The 25328-nt window shown below is 45.4% G+C and overlaps 1 protein-coding gene across 3 annotated transcripts; it reads left to right on the top strand.

The window, feature by feature from the left end:
* The first annotated feature begins 21798 nt into the window (after positions 1 to 21798).
* LOC123443128 lies at positions 21799 to 24386 on the top strand. Of its 3 annotated transcripts, XM_045119421.1 has the most exons (4): positions 21799 to 22274; positions 22379 to 22449; positions 22992 to 23308; positions 23411 to 24386. In XM_045119421.1, the coding sequence occupies exons 3-4, from the start codon at positions 23059 to 23061 to the stop codon at positions 24238 to 24240; spliced, it is 1080 nt and encodes a 359-aa protein (XP_044975356.1). In that variant the 5' UTR covers positions 21799 to 22274; positions 22379 to 22449; positions 22992 to 23058; the 3' UTR covers positions 24241 to 24386. The 3 variants fall into 3 exon arrangements, with proteins under 3 accessions (XP_044975356.1, XP_044975347.1, XP_044975339.1); XM_045119412.1 differs by lacking the exon at positions 22379 to 22449; XM_045119404.1 differs by lacking the exons at positions 21799 to 22274; positions 22379 to 22449 and having other exon boundaries at positions 22456 to 23308.
* Positions 24387 to 25328: the final 942 nt, after the last annotated feature.

Genomic DNA, 25328 nt, shown 5'->3' with positions numbered 1-25328 from the left:
CTGCCGCTTGAGTCATGTTAGTATAAATTGCATGAAGAGGCTCCATGCTGATGGATCTTTGTACTCACCTGATTTCGAATCACTAGTGACATGCAAATCATACCACATGAGCAAGGCCTTGTTTTCATTGAGATGAAATAAGATAGTAACTTGTTGGAAGTGATACATTTTGATGTATGTAGTCCAATGGGTGCTGAGGCACGCAGTGGATATCATTATGTTCTTACTTCACTGACGACTTGAGTAGATACATGAGTATTTACTTAATGAATCACAAGTCTGAAATATTGAAAAGTTCAATTCCATTTCAGAGTGAAGTTCGTCGTAATAAGAGGATAAACTGTCTACGATATGATCATAGAAATGAATATCTGAGTTACGAGTTTTGGTACGCAGTTAAGACAATGTGGAAATTGTTTCGCAGTTCATGCCACCTGGAACATCATAGTGTGATGATGTGTCTGAACGTCATAGCCACGCACTATTTGGTATGGTGCATGCTATGATGTCTCTTATCGAAATACCACTATCGTTTATGGGTTAAGCATTAGAGACAACCGCATTCACTTTAAATAGGGCACCACGTATTTCCGATTGAGATGACACAATATAGACTGAGGTTTAGAGAAATCTAAACTGTCGTTTCTTGAAAGTTTGGGGCTTCGACACTTATGTGAAAAAGTTTCAGTCTGATAAGCTCGAACCCAAAGCGGATAAATGCATCTTCATAGGATATCCAAAACAGTTGGGTACATCTCCTATCTCAGATCCGAAAGCAAAGTGTTTGTTTCTAGAAACGGATCCTTTCTCGAGGAAAGGTTTCTCTCGAAAGAATTGAGTGGGAGGGTAGTAGAACTTGATGAGGTTATTGAACCATCACTTCAACCAGTGTGTAGCAGGGCGCGGGAAGTTGTTCCTGTGGCGCCTACACCAATTGAAGTGGAAGCTGATGATGGTGATCATCAAGCATCGGATCAAGTTACTACAAGCCTCGTAGGTTGACAAGGTCGCGTACTACTACGGGTGGTACGGTAACCCTGTCTTGGAGGTCATGTTGTTGAGCAACAGTGAACCTACGAGTTATGGAGAAAGCAATGGTGGGCCCAGATTCCGACAAATGGCTGGAAGCCATGAAATCCGAGAGAGGATCCATGTGTGAAAACAAAGTGTAGACTTTGGTAGAACTACTTGATGGTCATAGGACTATTGAGTAAAAATGGATCTTTAAAAGAAGGCAGACGATGATGGTGATAAGTCACTATTAAGAAAAGCTCGACTTGTCGCAAAGATGTTTTCGATAAGATCAAACAGTTGACTATGATGAGACTTTCTCACTCGTAGCGATGCTAAAGGTCTGTTAGAATTATGTTAGTTGTTGATGCATTATTTATGAAATATTGCACGTAGGATGTCAAAACATTGTTTTCTCGACGGTTTCCTTGAGCAAACATTGTATGTGATACAACCAGAAGGTTTTTTCGATCCTAAAGATACTAGCAAGTATGCAAGCTCCAGTGATCCTTCAATGGACTGGTGCAAGCATCTCGGAGTTGGAATATACACTTTGATGAGATGATCAAAGATTTTGGGTTTTTACAAGGTTTATAAGAAACTTGTATTTCCAAAGAAGTGAGTGGGAGCACTATAGAATTTCTGATAGGTATATGTGGTTGACATATTGTGGATCAGAAGTAATGTAGAATTTCTGTAAAGCATATAAGGTTGTTTGAAAGGAGTTTTCAAAGGAATACCTGGATTGCGCTACTTGAACGTTGAGCATCAAAGATCTATGAAGATAGATCGAAAGCGCTTAATGGAAGTTTCAACAAGATGCATGCCTTGACAAGTTTTTGAAGGAGTTCAAAATAGATCAGCAAAGAAGGAGTTCTTGGTTGCGTTGTGAGGTGTGAATTTGAGTAAGACTCAAAACCCGACCACGGTAGAATAAAGAGAATAGACGAAGGTCGTCTTCTATGGCTTAGCCGTAGACTCTAAAGTATGCCATGCTGAGTACCGCACCTGATGTGTGCCTTGCAGCAAGTCTGTTAAGAGGTACACAGAGTGATCCAGGATTGAATCACTAATCAGCGGTCAAAGTTATCCTTAGTAACTAAATGGACTAAGGAATTTTTCTCGATTATGGAGGTGGTTAAAGAGTTCGTCGTAAGGGGTTACGTCGATGCAAGCTTTGACACTAATCCGAATAACTATGAGTAGTGAAACGGATTCGTATAGTAGAGTAGATATTTGGAGTATTTCCGAATAGTATATAGTAGCAGCATCTATAAGATGACATAAAGATTTGTAAAGAACACACGGATCTGAAAGTTTCAGAACCGTTGACTAAAACCTCTCTCACGAGTAAGACGTGATCAGACCCCATAACTATATGGGTGTTGGATTCGTTGGAGTCACATGGTGATGTGAACTAGATTATTGACTCTAGTGCAAGTGGGAGACTGTTGGAAATATGCCCTAGAGGCAATAATAAATTAGTTATTATTATATTTCTTAGTTCATGATAATCGTTTATTATCCATGCTATAATTGTATTGATTGGAAACACAATACTTGTGTGGATACATAGACAAAACACTGTCCCTAGTAAGCCTCTAGTTGACTAGCTCGTTGATCAAAGATGGTCAAGGTTTCCTGGCCATAGGCAAGTGTTGTCACTTGATAACGGGATCACATCATTAGGAGAATCATGTGATGGACTAGACCCAAACTAATAGACGTAGCATGTTGATCGTGTCATTTTGTTGCTACTGTTTTCTGCGTGTCAAGTATTTGTTCCTATGACCATGAGATCATATAACTCACGGACATCGGAGGAATGCTTTGTGTGTATCAAATGTCGCAATGTAACTGGGTGACTATAAAGATCCTCTACAGGTATCTCCGAAGGTGTTCGTTGAGTTAGTATGGATCAAGACTGGGATTTGTCACTCCGTGTGACGGAGAGGTATCTCGGGGCCCACTCGGTAATACAACATCACACACAAGCCTTGCAAGCAATGTGACTTAGTGAAAGTTGCGGGATCTTGTATTACAGAACGAGTAAAGAGACTTGCCGGTGAACGAGATTGAAATAGGTATGCGGATACTGACGATCAAATCTCGGGCAAGTAACATACCGAAGGACAAAGGGAATGACATACGGGATTATATGAATCCTTGGCACTGAGGTTCAAACGATAAGATCTTCGTAGAATATGTAGGATCCAATATGGGCATCCAAGTCCCGCTATTGGATATTGACCGAGGAGTCTCTCGGGTCATGTCTACATAGTTCTCGAACCCGCAGGGTCTGCACACTTAAGGTTCGACGTTGTTTTATGCGTATTTGAGTTATATGGTTGGTTACCGAATGTTGTTCGGAGTCCCGGATGAGATCACGGACGTCACGAGGGTTTCCGGAATGGTCCGGAAATGAAGATTGATATATAGGATGACCTCATTTGATTACCGGAAGGTTTTCGGAGTTACCGGGAATGTACCGGGAATGACGAATGGGTTCCGGGAGTTCACCGGGGGGGCCCACCCACCCCGGGGAAGCCCATGGGTGTTTGGGGTGCCGCACCAGCCCTTAGTGGGCTGGTGAGACAGCCCAAGAGAGGCCTATGCACATAGGAAAGAAAATCAAAGAGGAAAGGAAAAAAAGGGAAGGAGGTGGGAAAGGGAAGAAGGACTCCACCTTCCAAACCAAGTGGATTTCGGTTTGGGAGGGGGAGACCTTCCCCCTTGGCTTGGCCGACTCCCTTGGGAGTCCTTGGACCCCAAGGAAAGTCTCCCCCCTCCTCCTCCTATATATAGTGGGGTTTTAGGGCTGATTTGAGACAACTTTGCCACGGCAGCCCGACCACATATCTCCACGGTTTTACCTCTAGATCGCGTTTCTGCGGAGCTCGGGCGGAGCCCTGCCGAGATAAGATCATCACCAACCTCCGGAGCGCCGTCACGCTGCCGGAGAACTCATCTACCTCTCCGTCTCTCTTGCTGGATCAAGAAGGCCGAGATCATCGTCCAGCTGTACGTGTGCTGAACGCGGAGGTGTCGTCCGTTCGGCACTAGATCGTGGGACTGATCGCGGGACGGTTCGCGGGGTGGATCGAGGGACGTGAGGACGTTCCACTACATCAACCGCGTTCACTAACGCTTCTGCTGTGCGATCTACAAGGGTACGTAGATTGAATATCCCCTCTCGTAGATGGACATCACCATGATAGGTCTTCGTGCGCGTAGGAAATTTTTTGTTTCCCATGCGACGTTCCCCAACACCTTCATTCATCTAATGAGCTGATATCAAACAACCGCTTCTCACCGGCAAGTTTGAAATCGAAGTTGAGCTCTTTGATTGCCCAATAAGCTTTGTGTTCCAGCTCAAGAGGTAAATGACAGGCCTTGCCGTAAACCATTTTATACGGCGACATGCCCATGGGATTCTTATAAGCAGTCCTATAAGCCCAGAGTGCATCGTCAAGTTTGCTAGACCAATTCTTCCGAGATCTATTGACAGTCTTTTGTAAGATCAATTTGATCTCCCTATTACTCAACTCCACTTGACCACTAGACTGAGGATGATAAGGAGATGCAACTCTACGGTTGACATCATACTTAGCAAGCATCTTGCTGAAAACACCATGAATGAAGTGTGAACCGCCATCAGTCATCAGATATCTAGGGACTCCAAATCTTGGGAAAATGACTTCTTTAAGCATCTTAATAGAGGTGTGGTGATCAAAATTTCTAGTGGGGATAACTTCTACCCACTTAGTGACGTAATCCACAGCAACTAAGATGTGAGTGTACCCATTGGAACTCGGGAAGGGTCCCATATAATCAAAGCCCCAGACATCAAACGGTTCAATGACAAGTGAATAGTTCATAGGCATTTCCTGACGCTTACTGATGTTCCCTATTCTTTGGCATTCGTCACAAGACAAGACAAACTTACGGGCATCCTTGAAGAGAGTGGGCCAATAGAAACCTGATTGCAATACCTTATGAGCAGTTCTATCTCCAACATGGTGTCCTCCGTAGGCTTCGGAATGACACTTCTCCAGGATCTGTCCCTGTTCATGTTCAGGCACACAACGTCTAATAACACCATCTACTCCTTACTTATAAAGGTGAGGATCATCCCAAAAGTAGTGTCTCAAATCAAAGAAGAATTTCTTCTTTTGCTGGTAGGTGAAACTGGGTGGTATGTATTTGGCTATGATATAATTTGTGTAATCAGCATACCACGGTGCACTATGTGAAGTGCGGATGACATTTAATTGCTCATCAGGAAAGCTGTCATCAATAGGCCGTGGGTCATCAAGGACATTCTCTAGCCTGGAAAAGTTATCTGCCACACGGTTATCAGCACCCTTTCGGTCAACAACGTGCAAATCAAATTCCTGTAGCAGGAGAACCCATCTGATTAGCCTAGGCTTAGCGTCCTTCTTCTCCATAAGGTACTTAATAGCAGCATGATCAGAGTGAATAGTGACTTTGGAGTCAACTATATAAGATCTGAACTTTTCACATGCAAACACGACTGTTAAAAACTCCTTTTCCGTAGTGGCATAGTTTCATTGGGCACTGTCTAGAGTTTTACTAGCGTAGTGAATAACATTCGACTTCTTGTCAACTCTTTGTCCTAGAACAACACCAACAGCATAATCACTGGCGTCGCACATGATTTCAAAGGGCAAGTTCCAGTCAGGTGGTTGAACAATAGGTGCGGTTATCAAGGCCTTCTTAAGTATTTCGAAAGCTTCCTCACAATCCTCATCAAAAACAAAAGGAACATCCTTCTGCAAGAGGTTGGTAAGAGGCCTAGAAATCTTAGAGAAGTCTATAATGAACCATCTATAGAAACCAGCATGACCTAGGAAACTTCGTATACCTCTAATATCTGTGGGGCAAGGCATTTTCTCAGTTGCATCAACCTTAGCCTTATCAACTTCAATGCCTCTTTCAGAAATTTTGTGTCCTAAGACGATGCCTTCATTAACCATAAAGTGTCACTTCTCCCAATTCAAGACAAGGTTGGTATCTTTGCATCTCTGTAAGACTCGATCAAGGTTGCTGAGGAAATCATCAAAGGAAGACCCGTAAACAGAGAAGTCATCCATGAAAACCTCGACAATCTTTTCACAAAAGTCAGAGAATATAGCCATCATACATCTTTGAAAGGTGGCAAGTGCATTGCATAAGCCAAAAGGCATACGTCTATAAGCAAAGGCACCGAAGGGGCAGGTGAAAGTGGTTTTCTCCTGATCAGATTGTGCAACAGGTATCTGCGAGACCTGAATAACCGTCTAGAAAGCAGAAGTGTGTGTGTTTGGATAGCCTTTCTAGCATTTGGTCGATAAACGGCAAAGGATAATGGTCTTTCCTGGTTGCCTTGTTCAGTTTCCGGAAGTCTATCACCATCCTATAGCCAGTAATAATCCTTTGTGGGATTAATTCATTCTTATCATTAGAAACGACGGTGATACCTCCCTTCTTAGGCACGCAATGTACTGGACTTACCCAATCACTATGAGCAACAGGATAAATGATTCCTGCTTCCAGAAACTTTAATATTTCTTTTCTAACGACCTCTTTCATCTTAGGATTTAATCTCCTTTGATGATCAGCAACTGGTTTGAAGTCAGGATCAATTTTAATCTTGTGCTGACATAGAGTGGGACTAATACCCTTAAGATCATCAAGAGTATATCCAATAGCCGCACGGTGCTTCCTCAAAGTTTTTAGTAACTTCTTCTCTTCGTGATTCGAGAGGAGAGCACTAATAATAACAGGATATATCTCCTTCTCATCAAGATAGGCATACTTAAGAGTATCCCGCAACTGTTTAAGCTCGAACACAGGATCACCCTTCGGTGGGGGAGGATCCCCAAGCAGTTCAACAGGCAAATTATTCTTGAGAATAGGATATTGTTCTAAGACAATTTTATCTATCTCATCTCTTTCATCCATATGCATATCATTTTCATGCTCAAGCAGATATTGCTCTAAAGGATCCGTAGGAGGTACGGCAATAGAGGCAAGAGCAATGATTTCATCCCTACCAGATGACTCTTTTTCATGAGGTTGTCTTCCAAACTTGGAGAAGTTAAATTCATGAGACACACCCTCGAAACTAACAGTGTCAGTCTGCTTAATGCAATCAATGTGAGCATTGACAGTGTTGAGAAAGGGTCTACCAAATATGATTGGACAAAAGCTATCTTGTGCAGTAGCAAGGACGAGGAAATCAGTAGGATACTTCGTCTTACCACACAGGACTTCTACGTCTCTCACAATTCCCAGAGGGCAGATAGTGTCTCTATTAGCTAGCGTAATAGTGACATCAATGGGTTCTAACTCAGCAGGTGCAATCTCATCTTTGATTTCATCATATAGGGAACGGGGTATTGCACTAACACTAGCACCCATATCACATAAACCATGGTAACAGTGATCTCCTATCTTGACAGAAACAACGGGCAGGCCAACTACAGGTCCGTATTTGTCTTTCGCGTGAGGTTTAGCAATTCTAGCAGAGTCCTCATAGAATTTGATAACATGCCCGTCTATGTCTTCGGCTAAGAGATCTTTGATAATAGCAACACTAGGTTCAACTCTAATTTCCTCAGGGGGGTGCAAGTGGTCTAATGTAACCCCTACGTATCACAGTTGGAGCTTTAGAATAATCCTTTTTCCTAGCAGGGTAAGGTGGTTTCTCAGCGTAGGCACAAGGAACAACATGATCACTAAAAGCAATGACTTTCTCCTCAACTAGATTGGGTTTAGCTATGTTGACTTCTACAGGGGGATGATATTTAAACTACTTCTCTTTGGGAAGATCAACATGAGAAGCAAAAGATTCACATAGAGAAGCTACTATCTCAGAGTCAAGTCCATACTTAGCGCTAAAATCTCTAGAACTGTTTGTTTCAACAAAAAATTTAACGCAATCAAACTGGAAATTCATACCTGACTCCTTACCTTCTTCCAGCTCCCAATCTTCAAAGTTACGTTTGATTCTTTCCAATAAATTCCACTTGTGGTCAATATCCTTCTTCATAAAAGAACCGGTACAAGAAGTGTCAAGCATGGTACGATCATCTTGAGAAAGCCGAGCATAAAAGTTTTGAGTGATAATTTCTCTCGAGAGCTCATGATTGGGGCATGAATATAGCATTGATTTAAGCCTACCCCAAGATTGAGCTATGCTTTCCCTGTCACGAGGCCAAAAGTTATAAATATAATTCCGATCACGATGTACTAAATGCATAGGATAGAACTTTTGATGGAATTCCAATTTCAACCGATTGTAGTCCCATGATCCAGTATCATCACATAGCCTATACCATATCAACGCCTTATCCTTCAAAGATAAAGGAAATAATTTCTTATTTACCTCATCCTCGGGCAAACCTGCAAGCTTAAATAAACCACAAACTTCATCTACATAGATCAGATGCAAGTCTCGATGTGAAGATCCATCTCCTGTAAAAGGATTAGCCAACAGTTTCTCAAGCATACCCGAAGGAATTTCATAAAAGATATTTTCAGTAGGTACCTCAGGTTGAGGAACAACTCCTCGTGCTTCCTTTCGTGGTGAAGATACCCCGAACAAATTCCTCAAAGGAATAGTTTCCATAGTGACAAGTGACAATAAATTTCAGCACAGTATATAAATGTTTCCTTACCAAATTCCACTTACCAAAGGCGCTTCACTCCCCGGCAACGGCGCCAGAAAAGAGTCTTGATGACCCACAAGTATAGGGGATCAATCGTAGTCCTTTTGATAAGTAAGAGTGCCGAACCCAACGAGGAGCAGAAGGCTCTCATAAACGGTTTTCAGCAAGGTAATAACTGCAAGCACTGAAAGTAGCGGTAACAAGTGATGGTGTAGCAAGGTGAAACGTAGCAAGCGAAAAGTAACAAGTAACAAGTAGTAGCAACGATGTAGCAAGTGGCCCAATCCCTTTTGTAGCAAGGGACAAGCCTGAACAAAGTCTTATAGGAGGAAAAACGCTCCCGAGGACACACGGGAATTTCTGTCATGCTAGTTTCATCATGTTCATATGATTCGCGTTCGTTACTTTGATAGTTTGATATGTGGGTGGACCGGCGCTTGGGTACTGCCCTTACTTGGACAAGCATCCCACTTATGATTAACCCCTCTCGCAAGCGTCCGCAACTACGAAAGAAGAATTAAGACAACGTCTAACCATAGCATTAAACTAGTGGATCCAAATCAGCCCCTTACGAAGCAACACATAGACTGGGGTTTAAGCTTCTGTCACTCTAGCAACCCATCATCTACTTACTACTCCCCAATGCCTTCCTCTAGGCCCAAACATGGTGAAGTGTTATGTAGTCGACGTTCACATAACACCACTAGAGGAAAATACAACATACATCATATCAAAATACCGAACAAATACCAAATTCACATGACTATTATCAACATGACTTATCCCATGTCTTCAGGAACAAAAGTAACTACTCAGAAAGCATAATCATAATCATGATCAGAGGTGTAATGAATAGCATCAAGGATCTGAACATAAACTCTTCCACCAAGTAATCCAACTAGAACATGCACTAGAGGTAATAGCACCAGGGGTACTAGAACATGCACCGAATGTGACAGTTTAGTCCTAGAAGTTGCAAAGTGATCCTACCCAGTCCCAGAACTTGCATGTGATGTGCAAATCCACTCCACAACCAATAGGAGGCCACCAACTGGACCAGGTGGGACCAGGCGGGTCAGCTCTCATCGTTTTGCACACAACCCCATGTGTTTAACCCAAATTTTTCTTCACCTGTCGGTAGAAAGACACCTGAATTTAATATGCCTAATAAGTGTTGTTCCCTCTCCTGTGTCGCATTATCCCCCCCCCCCCCACACACACCGTCGGCACCAACACCTCGTCATGTTTCCTCTCATGTGTCAGAGCTGCGGGAGCCACACTGATGGCCTCGCCGGAGTTCTTTGGTGGCAGTTGGGAACCTCCTTCCTCGACCCACCTCGTGCGGACACCCTCCGTCTACCCCTGACTACGGTGCTTCTACCCTCCCTCGCCTCCCTCCCCTCTGTTTTGCTCCTCCTCTCTGCTTTGATCCTCAGTCTATGCGATGGAGCTCTTGTTGTTTTGTGCAAGGTACATTTGATCCCCAGTCTGTGCGATGGAGCTATTCTTATGGTTTTTTGTTAGATCTTGTGAGAACACCAGTTGCTGCTGCTGCTCAGATCTGATTTTCTTGAGAACATTAGTAGTACATATGGTGCTGCTATTTTCAGTGTAGTATTAAAAACTAAAATTTTAACTGTAATTTTAACTATTTGGATGCAGTTTGTGAATCATTAATGGGAAAAAGTGTTGAAACTCCCTTTTCTCAGTGGAAATTGAGCATGGTGGCATTTTCTTAGGAGCAGTAAGTGAACTGGAGTATTACAACTCTTCTGTGGAGCTGTTGGACTATGTAGATCCTGGCACATTTTCATATGCAGTATTAGAAGAGCACCTAAATTGGTTGGGATATCCTAAGATTCAGCACATCATCTATTGGTGTTTACCTGACAAAGAAAATATCAGATGGCATGGTCTGAATTACAGATGACGAGGATCTATAGCAAGTGATCGAAGCTAGTGGTAAGCATAAAGTGCTTGAAATAATGGATGACCATTCAGACTTCATCAGTAATTTCAGGCAAGATTTGATACTGAAGGAGGCATTAATTGAAAGCCCTGTTAGAATGCCCAACTGTACTGTTGATGCAAGCAATTCAGCATCTATGGACAACATCATTTGTTTCAATGTTGATAATCCAATTTCACAGGTTGTAGAACCTAGCACAGAACCATAGCATTTGCTTGGTGATGCTTCAAATCTTCTTATTGTTGTTGTACACACACATGCATGTGCTTACTGATGGTGCAGACCCAAATTTGTTGAATGATGTTGCCCATTAAAACTTGCTTACTGATGCTGCCCATCCAAACTTGCTTACTGATGCTTCCCATCCAAACTTGCTGGCTGATGGTGTCCATCCAAACTTGTTGAATGTTGCTGCCCATCCAAACTTGTTGACTGATGGTGTGTTGTTGTCAGAATCAGATGTCAATGACAGTGATTATGACATAGATGATGGATATGATGATCTTTATGAAGATACCATTGACTATGATGTTGATGAAGAGGCTGAGCCAGAGGTGGAACATGTTGAGCCTGAATATTTACATGAAGATGAAGATCTCAACCTGTCCATTGAACAACAAGAACAACTTAAGTATAAGTTCAGAGCTTTCAATTCCAAGGTGGACATGAAATCCCCTGTCTTTACTTTGGGTATGGTATTTGGTGATGTGGTTGAGCTCGGGAAAGCTTTAAGTGCATATGCAATAAGAAACAGAGTGCGGCTTAACAAGCTGAAGAATGACAAGATAAGGTTAGAGGCAGTTTGTCACACAGGGTGCCCATGGCTGCTCAAGGCTCGCAATGATAACATGACTATAGGATTTGTGATCAAGGCATACAATCCATTGCATTTGTGTCAGAAGAAATGGAGGTTAAAGGATTTGACAGCTAAATTCCTGTGCAAGACATTCATTAAAGAATTCAGAGATGCCCAGAAGATATCACTTGGAACATTTGCAAGGAAAATAACTAAGGAATTTAATGTTACTCCTAACAGATGGAAGTTAGCTAGGGCTAGAACACAAGAACTTAAGCAGATCCATGGTGATTAGGAAGAACAGTTTAGTAGGCTATGGGATTATGGCCATGAGTTAAGGAGCAAGGACCCTGGCTCTACATTTCTGCTCACAACTACACTCGTGAAAGATACAAAATTTCGAGTGGACAAGAAATGTTTGAAAACATTGCACTGGTCATATGATGCATGTAAGAGAGGGTGGCTAAAAGGTTGTAGGCCCATTCTATTTATTGATGGTTGTCACATGAAAACCAAATTCAAAGGAGTGCTTCTTAGTGCTGTTGGAATTGATCCAAATGACTGCATTTTCGCCATTGCAATTGGTTGGGTGGAAGCAGAATGCACTGGTTCTTGGGAGTGGTTTCTGACCACTCTAAGAGATGATCTGAACATCACCAACACTGCTCCTTTCACAGTTATGAGTGATAAGCAGAAAGGATTAATAAATGCAGTGCATAAAGTTTGGCTAGATTCAGAACACAGGTTTTGTGTGAGGCATATTTATCAAAAATTTAATGAGAAGCACAAAGGAGAGGTACTGAAGCAAGATTTATGGGCCATTTCAAGATCACCAAACAAGGTGAAGTGGAGAGTGAACTGTCAAAAAATGGATGAGCGCTCTCGAGTTGCCTTCCATTGGACTGAAAGACTTGAGGCAAAGACCTGGTGCAAGGCATTTTTCAGTACATTTCCGAAATGTGATATTTCGTTGAACAATAACTCTGAAGTGTTTAACAACTACATCCTTGATGGCAGAGAGATGGAATGCTTAGTATGCTTGAATATATCTTTTACAAGATCATGCACAAGATAGTGAGTAAACAGAGAGAAGCTATAGAAAAGTGGACACGGCATAGAATATGCCCAAAGATAAGGAAGAAACTAGAGAAAAACACTGAGTTTGCTGCAAACTATCATGTATCAGAAGCTGGCCAACAAATCTTCAGAGTTCAGTCTGGTAACTCTGGCTACATGGTGGACCTTTGCAAGCACACATGTGAATGCATGAGATGGCAGTTCTCTAGGGTACCATGCAAGCATTCCATAGATTGTTGCGGAGAGGAGAGGATTGACCCAGAGACAATGGTTCATGATTGCTATATAGTTCAAAAATATGTGAAGGCATATGGATACACTCTTTGCCCTCTTGCAGACCCAAAGGATTGGCAAATACAGAATACTTACAAAGTGCATCCACCAGAGTTTACTAAACAGTTGGGAAGGCCCAAGAAGAATAGGGAGAAGACACCAGAGGAGAAGATTAAAAATGATGTAAGGGTCTTGAACAAGAAAGGTGTTACAATGCACTGCTCAATTTGTGGCAGGTCTGATCATAATAGGGAGGGCCACTACAGATGGCAAGAAGCTCTCATTGAAGAGGGAGTGGAGGTGGTTGATGAAAATTATGATGAGCCAACATTCCTACAGGTATATTGTACTTAAACTGAACGTGTAACTGCACTTCATATTAGACTCAGACTAAAATTTTAACTGAATTTGCAGAACATCTACCCCACCCAGGCAGATCATGTTTTGAATCCAATTGAATCACCAACAAGTATGGTCTACAACATGGCTCAGACGGAGCTTGCTAGAAGGCCTCCTAATAGGGTTCATGGCCTATTGCCAGAGCACTCATCCTTTGTTGCTTGTGCTGAGGCTGAAATACCCCAGCCAAGGGTGACTACAGAAATGAGTACTGCCATGCTGACCAGGGCAAACACAACACTTGATATAGGTCAAACATCCGAATCTTCTGCAAGAGCAAGGAGAAGGGCAAGAGGAGCAGCTTCAAGTGCAGGCAGAGCAAGAGCAGCAGCTTCAGGTGCAGGCAGATCAAGAGGAGCTGGTGCGGGGGCACGTCTTGAAGCAGGAGTAGTTGCAGGGGCAGTTAATCCAACAGGAAGAAGAGGAAGGGGAGATTTTTCATCAGGAACTACAACTGGAAGGGTAAGAGGGGCATACTGGCTCCTCTTTGGAGATGATAGGAGCATACCCGATCTTAATGCTCCTCTTGAAGATATGGTGCCTCCACCTCTTTGATGTAAAGGCTACTATGATGTAACCTAATGAATGGCCTTTTGTGGTGTAAAACAGTGGTAAAACACCCTATCTTTTGGTGCTCTTACTGTGGTCATATATTCCAAAAAACCATGATGCAAAAAATTGGAATGATGGTCTTATTGTGGTGCTCTGTGTGTATGAAATATTGCAAAAAAATGAAAGAAAAAAATGTTTTTTCTTGGGGCTCGAACCCATGACCTGTATTTTCAAAGAGTCGTGCAATGCGAGTAGAATAGGAGTACTGATTTGTTAGAGTACTACCTTTTATTGTAGTTATTAAGACATGTCCCGCGAGGGAGGGTGGCATTTGCCGTTTGGTTTTCTCTGGCTTCAAGACATGTCGTGCCACCGCTGTCACTCCCCAATCCCCAATACCCACTCCCACTCCTCATTCCCCTGTCATAGCCAGCACCGAAATCATCGCTAGCCACCGCCTCCGTCGCCATGGAGCAGAGTCTCGCCTTGCAGAAGGCCATCGAAGACCTCGGCCGCGACAACGTCGAGATACGCCAGCAGTATTGAGAGATCGCGCGATGGTTCCCATCCGTGCAGATGATGAGGAACCACGCCCAGGGCCTGGTGAAGGTGATGACGGATGATGAAAAGATCCGTGCTTTCCCCGATGGCCTCAACATCCCAACCGCCACCGTCCTCCTTTGGGTAATGCGGGAGGTGCATCGCTCCCCCGACCCTGCACAACGCGCTAGGTGGTGGATGTACCGCTCATCCACCTTGCCGCTGCCCAACCGGATTAGGAGCGCATTGCGTCGAGGGCCGAGCATGCCTCTGACGCATTGCTTGCTCTCCGTGCGCTAGTGAACACCATATCTAACAGCCTGAATCTCTCTGTCCTGGGGCCTAATGACAAATCCAACGACGAGGCATCTGACAAGTTCATCGTCCTCTCTGACGACGAGGCAAAGGCAGAGGTGGAGATGGTCGGGTCGGTCGTCGCCGTAGTCGAGTGGGACAAAGAAATCCTAATAGACGTGGAGAAGTTGCCGGATATTGTAGATCTGGAAGAAGCCGTCGTTGTCAAGAAAGAAGTTCAGAATGAGGAGGAGTTGCTGGCAGCAGAGGAGTGCAAAGAGAATAAGAAGAGGCCCATCCTTGTGGCAGCGCGCCGCTCCGAGTGGCTCAAGATGCTCAAGAAGTGAAGAAGAAGCTGCTGAACAAGGTTATGTTCGGTATGCTGGTATATGAGAGCATATAAGTTAGAAATATTGGGTGATCTGTAGTTTTAGGTATGCTGATATACATGACAGCATATAAGTTAGAAATCTTTTGGACTCATTGTTAAGGGTATGCTATTCCTCAGGTTATTTTTTTGTATATAAGTACCAATGCATTGCTTCTCTTGTTTCATTCTGCATGTGTATGTATTGCACCATGGTGGTCCACTTACTATAATGAGCAAAATTAAGGAAAGCATGTAGTGGCAGCTATAATGAGCAAAGTTCAGCAAAAAGCATTAAAATGTAGTTTTGTTAAAACATAAAATCAGTTTAGTGCAAATAACCAATCAGTCTTCTGGATAAACATAAAGTCTAAGAATTCAGCAAATAACACATGTTACATTACTAAGGTCTCACCAAACAATACATCCATTAATCAATCAAATTCATCTAATATCTACCTGACCTTTCTTATCTTTGATTTTGTCTCTTCCTTATGCTTGAATAGGTCACCAATCATGTACTCTAACTTTTTTTCTCTTTCTTCAAGTCATCCCTCTCTTGCATCAATTTGTCCACCTCTTGCATTACATCATCCCTCTCATTCATTGTATTTTCCCTCTCCTGCTTCAAGAGCTCAAGCTCTTGCTTCATTAGTTTGATATATTTCTCTCTCTTAGAGCATCTCCAATAGATGGTCCAAATGTAAAAATAACTAACTTTTGGACCGTCTGGGGCAAAAAACGGTGCTCCTACAGACGGTCCATATGCAAAAAAAATTGGACCGCGGCCTCCTTGTGATGTAAAATCCAACACCTCCACGTGCAAATTTACATCACGAGGTGCATCTCATCCAAAACCAGCCGCTGCCCGCGAAAGCCCAACCGCCACTTCCTTTCCGTTCCCGCCCGCGCCCGTCTGCCCGCCCAAAGACCAGCCAGCCGGAATCCGCCGTCGCGACCGCCGAAAACCACACCGTCGGCGCCGCCACCACCCCAAATCCCCGTCGCCGCCCTCCACCGCCGTCGCCTCCCTCGCCGGTAGCTGGCTCGCAGCCGCTCGAACACCGTCAAATCGGGAGGTAGCCAGCGCGGGATTCGGCGCCTCTGGAGGTCCGGCTGCCGCGGTAGGCCTCCGTCGGGTCTAAGGCTGCTGCCGACCTCGTCCCCGTCTGCCGTGAGCCTGTTCACGGCTGTTGCGCTGGCCGCACAATCGCCGCATGAAGCCCTCCGCCCGGCTGCCGAATTACTGTTCACCGTCCGCCGAGCTCCTCTTCGTCGGCCTCGAAGCTCTTTTCTTATCACCGTCGCCGTCCGGAGGAGCCGCCCGCAGCCGTCCGTAGCCGCCCGCAGCAGCCAGTCCAACCGGTGGCCATCTTCTTCCACCGCGCGCACTAGGTGTTCGACGGAATTCCCCAAGGTAAAAAATGACGAAACTTGATGATTTAACTTGGGATTGGATAGTATGTTTGACAGTGTTTGTGTGCAATGTAGATGAGCTCGGTTGACTCCTCTTTCATGGATGATTCATCGTCGGACGAGGAATTTGATTTGCATGAAGAAGAGGAGGTTGATATGCTAGTGGCCATGCACAAGAGGACGAAACTGAAGCACGATGGTTCCGTTTATTGTCGTGCGTTCATTCGGAGAGAACAGATTGATGCGTACAAGCGGTTGGTGCGCAACTACTTTGCATCATCACCTGTTTTTCCGGAGAATTACTTTCGACGCTGTTTCAGAATGTCGAAAGACTTGTTCTTCCGCATTTGCAATTCCGTGAAGCAGCATAATCCAGTCTTCGAGCACAGAAGGAATTATGTCGGGTTGTTTGGCCATAGCATTGAGCAGAAGGTCACTGCCGCTTTGCGCATGATGTCATATGGTGTTCCGGCAGATTACATTGATGACAACTTGGCGATGGCAGAGAGCACTTCTATCTTCTATGTCAAGTAATTCGCAATAGCTATGGTAGAAGTGTTCTGTCCACAGTACTTGAGAGCACCTAATGCTCACGACACTCAGAGGCTTTTGGAGATGAACAAAGCTCGAGGGTTTCTAGGTATGCTCGGGTCTATGGATTGCATGCATTGGAAATGGAAGAACTGTCCAAAAGCATGGCATGGACAATTCAAGGGTCGTGGGAAAGGATGCCACTATCATTCTTGAGGCAGTTGTTGATCATGAAACATGGATTTGGCATGCATATTTTAGTATGTCCGGTTCTTGCAATGACATCAAGGTGCTCGACCGGTCACCTCTCTTTGCCAACTTAGCAAATGGAGAAGCACCACCGGTGACCTTCTAAGAAAATGGCCTTACCTACAACTATGGGTACTAACTTGCAGATGGGATCTACCCGAGGTGGAGTACATTCGTAAAGCCGGTTGCAAAACCTGAAGGTAAAAAATAACTTGTCTTTCATAATGCACAAGCGGCGGCTAGAAAAGATGTTGAGAGGGCATTTGGGATTTTGCAATCCCAATTTGCTATTGTGCGAGGACCATCTAGATTTTGGGATCAAAAGATCCTTTGGTACATCATGACCGTTTGCGTGATCATGCATAACATGATCATTGAGAACGAGCGTGGAAAACATTTAGATTACAACTTCTATCATTTGATGGGCATTCCTGTTAACCCCATACGAAAAGAACAGCGCATCAGCCGTTTCATGAAGGTGTACAACGAGATTAGAGACACCGATGTGCATGACCAACTCCAGAAAGATTTGATGGAAGAGCATTGGAAATGGCATGGCGAAAGATCCGCATAGATTCATTATTTATTTGTTCAAAACTATGTTGTATTATGCAAAACTATGTTGTATTTGTGTTGCATTTCATCTCCTGGATCTGAAGAACTATATAATAATTTGATATTGTGGACATGAAATTCTTTATGTTGTTTCAAAACATGTTTTTATGCAATATGTGCGGCTGTACAGTGGCTGGACAGCGGCTGAACAACAGACGCGCGGCTGTTGGCCGGTTTTGGACCATCTATTGGAGTTGGTCTTTTGGACCATGAGAATTTGTACCATCTGTTGGAGTTGACCTTTTTTCGAAGCTCCAAAACGCACTTTTTGGCGGTCTAAAATTTACATCTTCGGTTTTGGACCGCCAAATTTTGGACCATCTATTGGAGATGCTCTTAGCCCTGACTACTTCATGAATATTTGTGGCAGATTTGTGTGAAATGCTCTTCTTCTGTAGCTCTTCCTTTAGGTCACTAAGAGCAATCTGTGTGTTTCCTAGCTGGGCCAATGCCTCCTCTTTGTAAGCTACCATCTTAGCAAAATCTACCTTGAAAAACCTCAAATCCTTTTCCATCTTCTCCTTCTCTTTCAGGACCTTTAAATTTTCTTCAATATTAGCAAGATTATTAGTAAGCCTAAGCTTGTTCTCATCTTCATACATGTACCACACCCAAGCGAGGCTCATCTTCAACTGAGGAGGCCCCTCTGGGTCAACCGAGTGCACATAGCCACATTTAGATCCTTCCTATGAATTAAAAAACAGAAACAAAATTCAGTCCACATAGCCACATCAATACCCTTATCTGAATAAGGTGGCTTATCTCAATTAAAAACAAATAAGGTGCTTATCTGAATAATAAACTTTCTGTTATCTCAATAATAAACATTATGTTATCTAAACAACAGACATTTTGCTATCTGAATTCATATTTCTGAATAATATCTTTTACACATTACTGATTGGCTATTATTCACATGAAAACCTATCTTTTGCAAAAAAACTATTCCACATGAAAACCTGCAGATCTAAGCTACATAAACAAGTTTACAACAACCAGAATTCTGAAAATGTGTAGATCTGATAATCCACTAACCTTTTGTGTACAACCTAAGAATCTTCTTCCACTATCCAGTGACTGAAAGGCAACAAATTTCTCACATATGGCTTGGTGTTCACATCTAGCACTTAGATCTGCAGCTAGGCCTCTCCATTCCAGGCACAAAATGGTAGGAGGAGCCTAAGAGAGAATATGATTAGAAAATCCCCATTTTGCAGAACCCTAAATGCAGGAGGAGGAGAAGAAGAGGAGCTCATCGGACTGCTGATGTCGTTGTCTGAGGAGGAGGAGATTGATCCGTCACTCCAGGATACCATGCTGGCAACATGAACCTGCTGGGGGAAAAGAGAAACAAAGAGGGGCTGGGGCGACGAGTGTGAGCCTGCTGGGGGGGGGAGAAGAAAACTATCTCCTGCTGGGAGGAGGGCTAAATTAATTCCGGTGCTGGCTGGTGGTGTAGCTAAATTAATTTGGCTTAAACGCAGGGGGTTGTGTGCAAAACGACGAGAGCTGACACGTCTGGTCCCACCCGGTCCAATTGGCGAGCTCCTATTGGTTGTGGACTGGGTATGCACATGAGGTGCAAGTTCTGGGACTGGATAGGGTCACTTTGCAACTTCTAGGACTAAACTGTCACATTCGGTGCAAGTTCTAGTACCCCTGGTGCTATTACCTCTTGTTGCAGTATACATACATATTGTTGGTCGCGAATCGTCAGTCACGATTTCTCTCCTTAATGTATGAAGACGCACGCCATCGGCTCAGGTTTGGATTTGAAGTCGAGTACAAAGTCGGTTTCTATGTTCTCCTAATAAACTGGACGGGTGTAGTAAAGTTATGTCGATGTGGCATGGACGTGTCCCAAGGCCGAGACGTGGACGTTAAAAAAATGACATGCAACATCTCCCTTCACACGATATGAGTTAATTATTTTCGAATCGATGATAGTACTTCCTTCCTTTTTACCATGAGTTAAATCCTTCTTTTGACATGCATGCTATAATCTTCAGGATTTATAATTCTAGCCTTTCTTTCCCAATCGATTGTGCTACTGCTTTTCTTTTTAATCCTTCTTTTTTCCCTTGAGCTAGTTTCCCACAAACTCTCTTATTGAGATTTGAAGCCACCGACAAAGTTAATACCTTTGATTTCTATCGTTCTCGTTTCTTCTCGCAAAGTGATGATACCAAGAAGAAGTACATGCTTGCGAGATGGGATAATATATGTAGACCCAAAGAGCAAGGCAGGTTAGGGATTGAGTATTTAGAAATTAAAAATAAATGCCTTCTTAGCAAGTGGCTCTTCAGGTTGTCTATTGAGATGGAAGGTATGTGGGTACAAGTTCTTTGCAATAAATACCTACAATCTAAGACTTTGATGTAGGTTGCACTTAAACCCTCTGATTCACCTTTTTGAAAAGGGCTAAGGAGAATGAAAGATAGTTTTTCTCATAGGGTGAAATTTAATGTTAGTAATGGCAACACCACTAGATTTTGGGATAATACATGGTTAGAGGAGATGCGCTTGGCTATATAGTATCCTACCCTTTATCCTTTATAATATTGTGCAACGTAAGGAATACTATGTTGCTACGGTATTACAATTGACCCCTCTAAATATACAATTCAGAAGATCTTTGGTTGGGGAACGATGAAATTCATGGTTGCACTTGGTCCATAGGTTGATGGAAGTTCAACGCAGTGACCAATGAGATGCTATTCATTGAATATTAAGTGCAAGTGGTACTTCCTACGTGAAATAGATGTATCTGGATCTTATTGATTCTAGGCCATTATCGTCATCCATTCACATGTGGAAGGTTAAAGTTCCATTAAGAATTAAAATATTTATATAGTTCGTTCACAAGGGAGTGATTGTGACAAAGGACAATTTGATTAAGCGAAGATGGGTAGGGAACACCCGATGTTGTTTTTGACGATGTATTATACATATAGCCTTTAACATTTTGACCCTCCAATTAGTATGAATATGTTATTTGGGACGTGCATTAATAGAGTGCAAGCAAATATTGCGAGTCATATCCGGGATAGGGATATGTGATTTATTCTAGGCTATATGGAACTGCACAAATCATGTGATATTTAATAGGAAAAACTTCACCAACTTTTTGCAGGCTATCTTCAGAGCTATGACATGGTTCCGTACATGATTATTACTCACAACTATTGAATACATGAAGCTTTTGAGTACTGGGATGCAACTAGTGAAAGACGGTAGCACGAACTATCTTTAACTGGTTTGGTTGTCGGCTGACTAACAGGATAAATGTTTTGTCATCGTAACTTTTCTCGTTTAGCCAGATGTGACATCTATTTCACTTTTGTTATTATGAGTTCGACCTGTGAAATCTTTTGAATTATGCACTTTTGTCGAATCTTTGTTATTACTTTTTAATAAGATGATAGCATCTTCCTTTTTTCGAAAAAAAAAATCTAAGGCGAATGACACAGCTATCATTTACTCGCTCCTTTCGGTTTTGATTCAACACAAAAGAAGCACCCGCCGGGCTGCCACAGCCGTAGGCGAAAAAAGAGAGCGGAGTTGACTATGATATGAAGGAGAGAAAGGAACATATTCCGCATGGGCCAATTCGATCGAAGCGGCATCTGCCATGGAACGATAGGCTGCTGGGCGTGTTGATGACAAGTTGGCCAGTCCACACCGTCGACCACACGCTCCGCAGTCCGGACAAACGTCCGACCGACTACTCGTGTGGCAGCGGCCTAGGGCCCGAGACGTGTCCCCCTCCCCTTCATCGTCACCGCATAGTCCAATCACCGGACGGAACGCCCGTACGCCGACGCGCGATCGCGATCGCGATCCGTCCCGCGCCCGTCCGTCCGTTGGGCGCACGCACGCACGCACGGCCGCGAGCGACGATCGGGTCGGCCGAGTCGCACATGCCAACACGCAACGCAACCAAGTCGACGAATATTCGGAGCGGGATGACTCGGGAGTTTGGCGACCCGACGGTTCTGCTTAACCGACAGCCAGGCGGCACCGGCACGGGCACGAGGGTGGGGGAGACGATTTAGCAGCGAGCGAGCGGGCGGGCCGGGCGCAGACGGACGGAACCCCCCGAGAATAGCCGGCCTCCTCAGATCCAGGGGCCGGTCCGCCCTGAAATCCAACCCCCCGTCGCCCTATCCGCGGCACGGCCACGCTCGCTCGCCTGCCTGCGTCCCGCCCCCCCGATCCCCTCTTCCCTCTTCCTCTCCTCGCAGAGGGAAGAAGGTCGATCAGCCCTCCCCGCGGATGGGAGGACGGTCGATCCCGCACCAATAAAGCAGCGCAGCGGGCCTCTCCGCTCGCCGGGTGGGTGGGTGGCCGGGGGATCCGCCCGTCGTTCCGTCCTTCGTCGCTGCCTAGTAGTAGTAGCTTGATTGATTCCGTCCCAGCCCAACAATATTTCCCAGTTCCTCCGCCGCCCGTTCTTCGCTTCCACAAGCCGCCCGGTTGGTTGGATTTAGAGAGTTCGGTTCCCCCCTTCCGGTGAGTACCTTACCATTCGGTTCCTTCTCTCTTCTTCCCCTCCAGTTTCCTTCTCTGTTTCTCCGCCCATCATGATTACTGCTCATAACTGTTTCTTCTGCCAGTTTCGATTTGGGATCTTCATTAGTTCATCGGCTGCCCGGCGGTTTCTACGCCCCCCATTTGATTCTGATAGGTTTGATTTGATTTTTTTTTTTGAATTGTTTACCACTCGTGGGTTTGATTTGATGACGCCTATCTGACTCCTTGATCCGGACAAAATTGCATTTATTTATTTTCGTGGCCGCGCCGAGGATAATGGCGTGGCGGTTGGATGCAAGGAAGGCCGTAACTTGCAAGGCTGGCATGCCATGTTGTTTGTTCGTCTCTAATTAATGACTGCGACTGATTGCGATTTGCCTGCCTAAACATCTCTGTTCCCTTCGTTCATCGGACGTATCATGCCCGCATATTTGATTTGACAGAGGAAAGTGTGCGCCACTTGCTTTCAGAATCTTCTTTTTTCTTGAAAGATTGCTTTTTTCTTTTTTGGCCCTTCTAGTGGCCAATCCTTCGTGTTCGGCTACCCTGCTCCGATGAACCAAGAAATGGGTTCATGTACTGTAGATGGCGGAATGGGAAAGTGGCAAGCATCACGCTTGGATAATTCGGGGCGGATTTTATGCGCATTGACCAAACGTGGCGGCATCTACTTAAGCGCCGAATGCTCTTGCGCAGGTCCATTCAGTACTCAGCAGATTCTTTGCGTGCTCGGCATATCCCTTTGCCTTCGATCGAGCAAGAGATGGAACACGCGATGCCGACGATGACCGCGGAGTCCGAGGGCGGCGCGACCACCGACGACGACGTGCACCTTTCCCCGACCAGCGTCAGCAGCGGTGGTGGTGGTGGAGGAGGAGGCGCACCCAGCGTCCGCTTCAAGATACTCTGCAGCTTCGGCGGCCGCATCATGCCCCGCCCGTCCGACGGCGCGCTCAAGTACATTGGCGGCGACACCCGCGTCCTCGCCGTGCCCCGCTCCATCCGCTTCCGCGGTACGTACGCCGTGTCCGTCCACCCATGCCTTGTTGATGCGCGTGTGTTTCTTGTTGCTTCAATGTCGCGGCGCGCTCAAATCTGCTCTCCCCCGCGTGCAGATTTGAAGAAGAAGGTGGAGGAGATGTTCAAGACGGATGTGGCGGCCATCAAGTACCAGCTGCTATCCTCCGACGACCTCGACGTGCTCGTGTCCGTCACCTGCGACGAGGACCTGGGCCACATGCTCGACGAGTACGACCGGTTCGAGGCGAAGCGGTCGCCGTCCGCGTCGCCCCGTTTCCGCGTCTACGTCTTCGTGCCGCACCAAGTCTCCGCCGCCGTCGCCGCCCCCGTCCCGTCTTCTCGCCACGTCAGCTACGCGCGCAGCCAGCCGCACTACCATCACCAGCACCACCACCTCCAGCCGGAGCGGGAGCGCTACGTGGCCTCGGTGCCCGGCACGCCTGACGGAAGCCCGCCGTACCCGGACCAGCCCAACGGCATCGTCTCGGCGGGGAACTCCCCGCGCGCCAACATCGTAGAGCAGGCCGTGTTCCGCGGCGGGATGCAGCGTGTCCGGAGCTCGCCCAACCTCGGCGGCCTGAATGCTGCACCGCAAGCCTTCCATGACCACGCCGGGGACAGCCCCGGAGGCTTGGCTGGATACATGAGCAGCTCGCCGGTGCACCCGGGCGGCGGTCACATGTTCTCGCAGGGCAACTACAACCCCTACCGCAGCCCACAGCCGCAGTACTCTCCAGCGCCTGTGCCTGTGCCTGTGCCGGTGGCCGGCAGGTACGACGCGCGTGGGGGTTACGCCCGGGGTGGCAGCTACATGGCGGCGCCGATGGTGCCAGCGCTCCGGTCTGGTCGGCCGGTCACCAGGAGCGGCGGGGCGCCGTACAGCGAGATGCAGACGCCGAAGAAGGCGGCGACGATATGGGACTGAGGGTTCCGCGGCGGTTCGGGGCCTTGGAGATGGAGGCAGTAACTTGCTTGAGATGTAAATTACATGGATACATCCATGCGGCCTTGTTAGTAGGCTGTTTTGTTGTTGAAATGTTATCCAGGCTGAGAATTAACGAAATTTCTTCACCCGCCCGCGCTCTCTGCCTGGAATGCCTCAACTGTTTCTTTTGTGTACTATACCAAATTGTCCACCGTTTTTTGTTGGCAAACATCGAACTTCTGCTCTGCTCATCGAACTTCTGCTCTGCTCATCTTCCTCATCCTCCCGCTTCCCTACTTCTTTCTCCTTTCTAGTCGTAGAGCATCTCTAGCATACCCCGCATATTTATGACCTGTAAAATCATTTTACAGTCTGTCGAAGTTGTGTTTCTAGTCGTAGAGCATCTCTAGCATACCCCGCATATTTATGACCTGTAAAATCATTTTACAGTCTGTCGAAGTTGTGTTTTGCGGAACGAAATATTACACCGCAAAACAGATCTCGTATAATCTAACTTTATAATTTAAAAAAGGTCCATAATTTAAAAAAGGCACTCGCGGGCGAAATTAAAAACACACTTCATTCATAGTTTATTTTACATAGTAGACGATCATACATACTACAAGGTGGGTACAGATAAACTATCCTATCGGAGCAACTATCCTACCTCACTCCGTAAAACCGAGCTCACCGGAGTCGAGCTCGTGCGGTAGTAGATGCTCCCATCGCTCAGTCGTCGTCCTTGTCGGAGGAGAGCTCGACGTAGATGCTCTCCTGTGCAGTGTGGCTTCGCGGTGCCACTCCTCCTGCTTGTGGCCGAAGGCGAGCGCCGACGCAACACCCTGCTCGTAGAGCACGGTGTCGACCTCCTCTTCCCTCCGGCGACGCTGCTGGTCCTCTTCCGCCTCCCGCTGTGATAGCCTGGCTTATTTGGGATGATAGACTACTCATATCAATAAGGAATTTCTTCTTTTCCGGGAGCCCATTCCAACAGAACTCCCAAGTTAAGCGATCATATTGATATGTGAGGCCAGTCTAGATCTCGTCAGGAGTAACGATCGTCGGCGGGGGTGTAACGCCCCCGACCA

The sequence above is a fragment of the Hordeum vulgare genome, chromosome 1H, assembly GCF_904849725.1.
Source record: "Hordeum vulgare subsp. vulgare chromosome 1H, MorexV3_pseudomolecules_assembly, whole genome shotgun sequence".
NCBI classification, from domain to species: domain Eukaryota; kingdom Viridiplantae; phylum Streptophyta; class Magnoliopsida; order Poales; family Poaceae; genus Hordeum; species Hordeum vulgare.
Note: the sequence above shows the minus strand (reverse complement) of the source record. Positions and strands in the feature narration are given on the sequence as shown.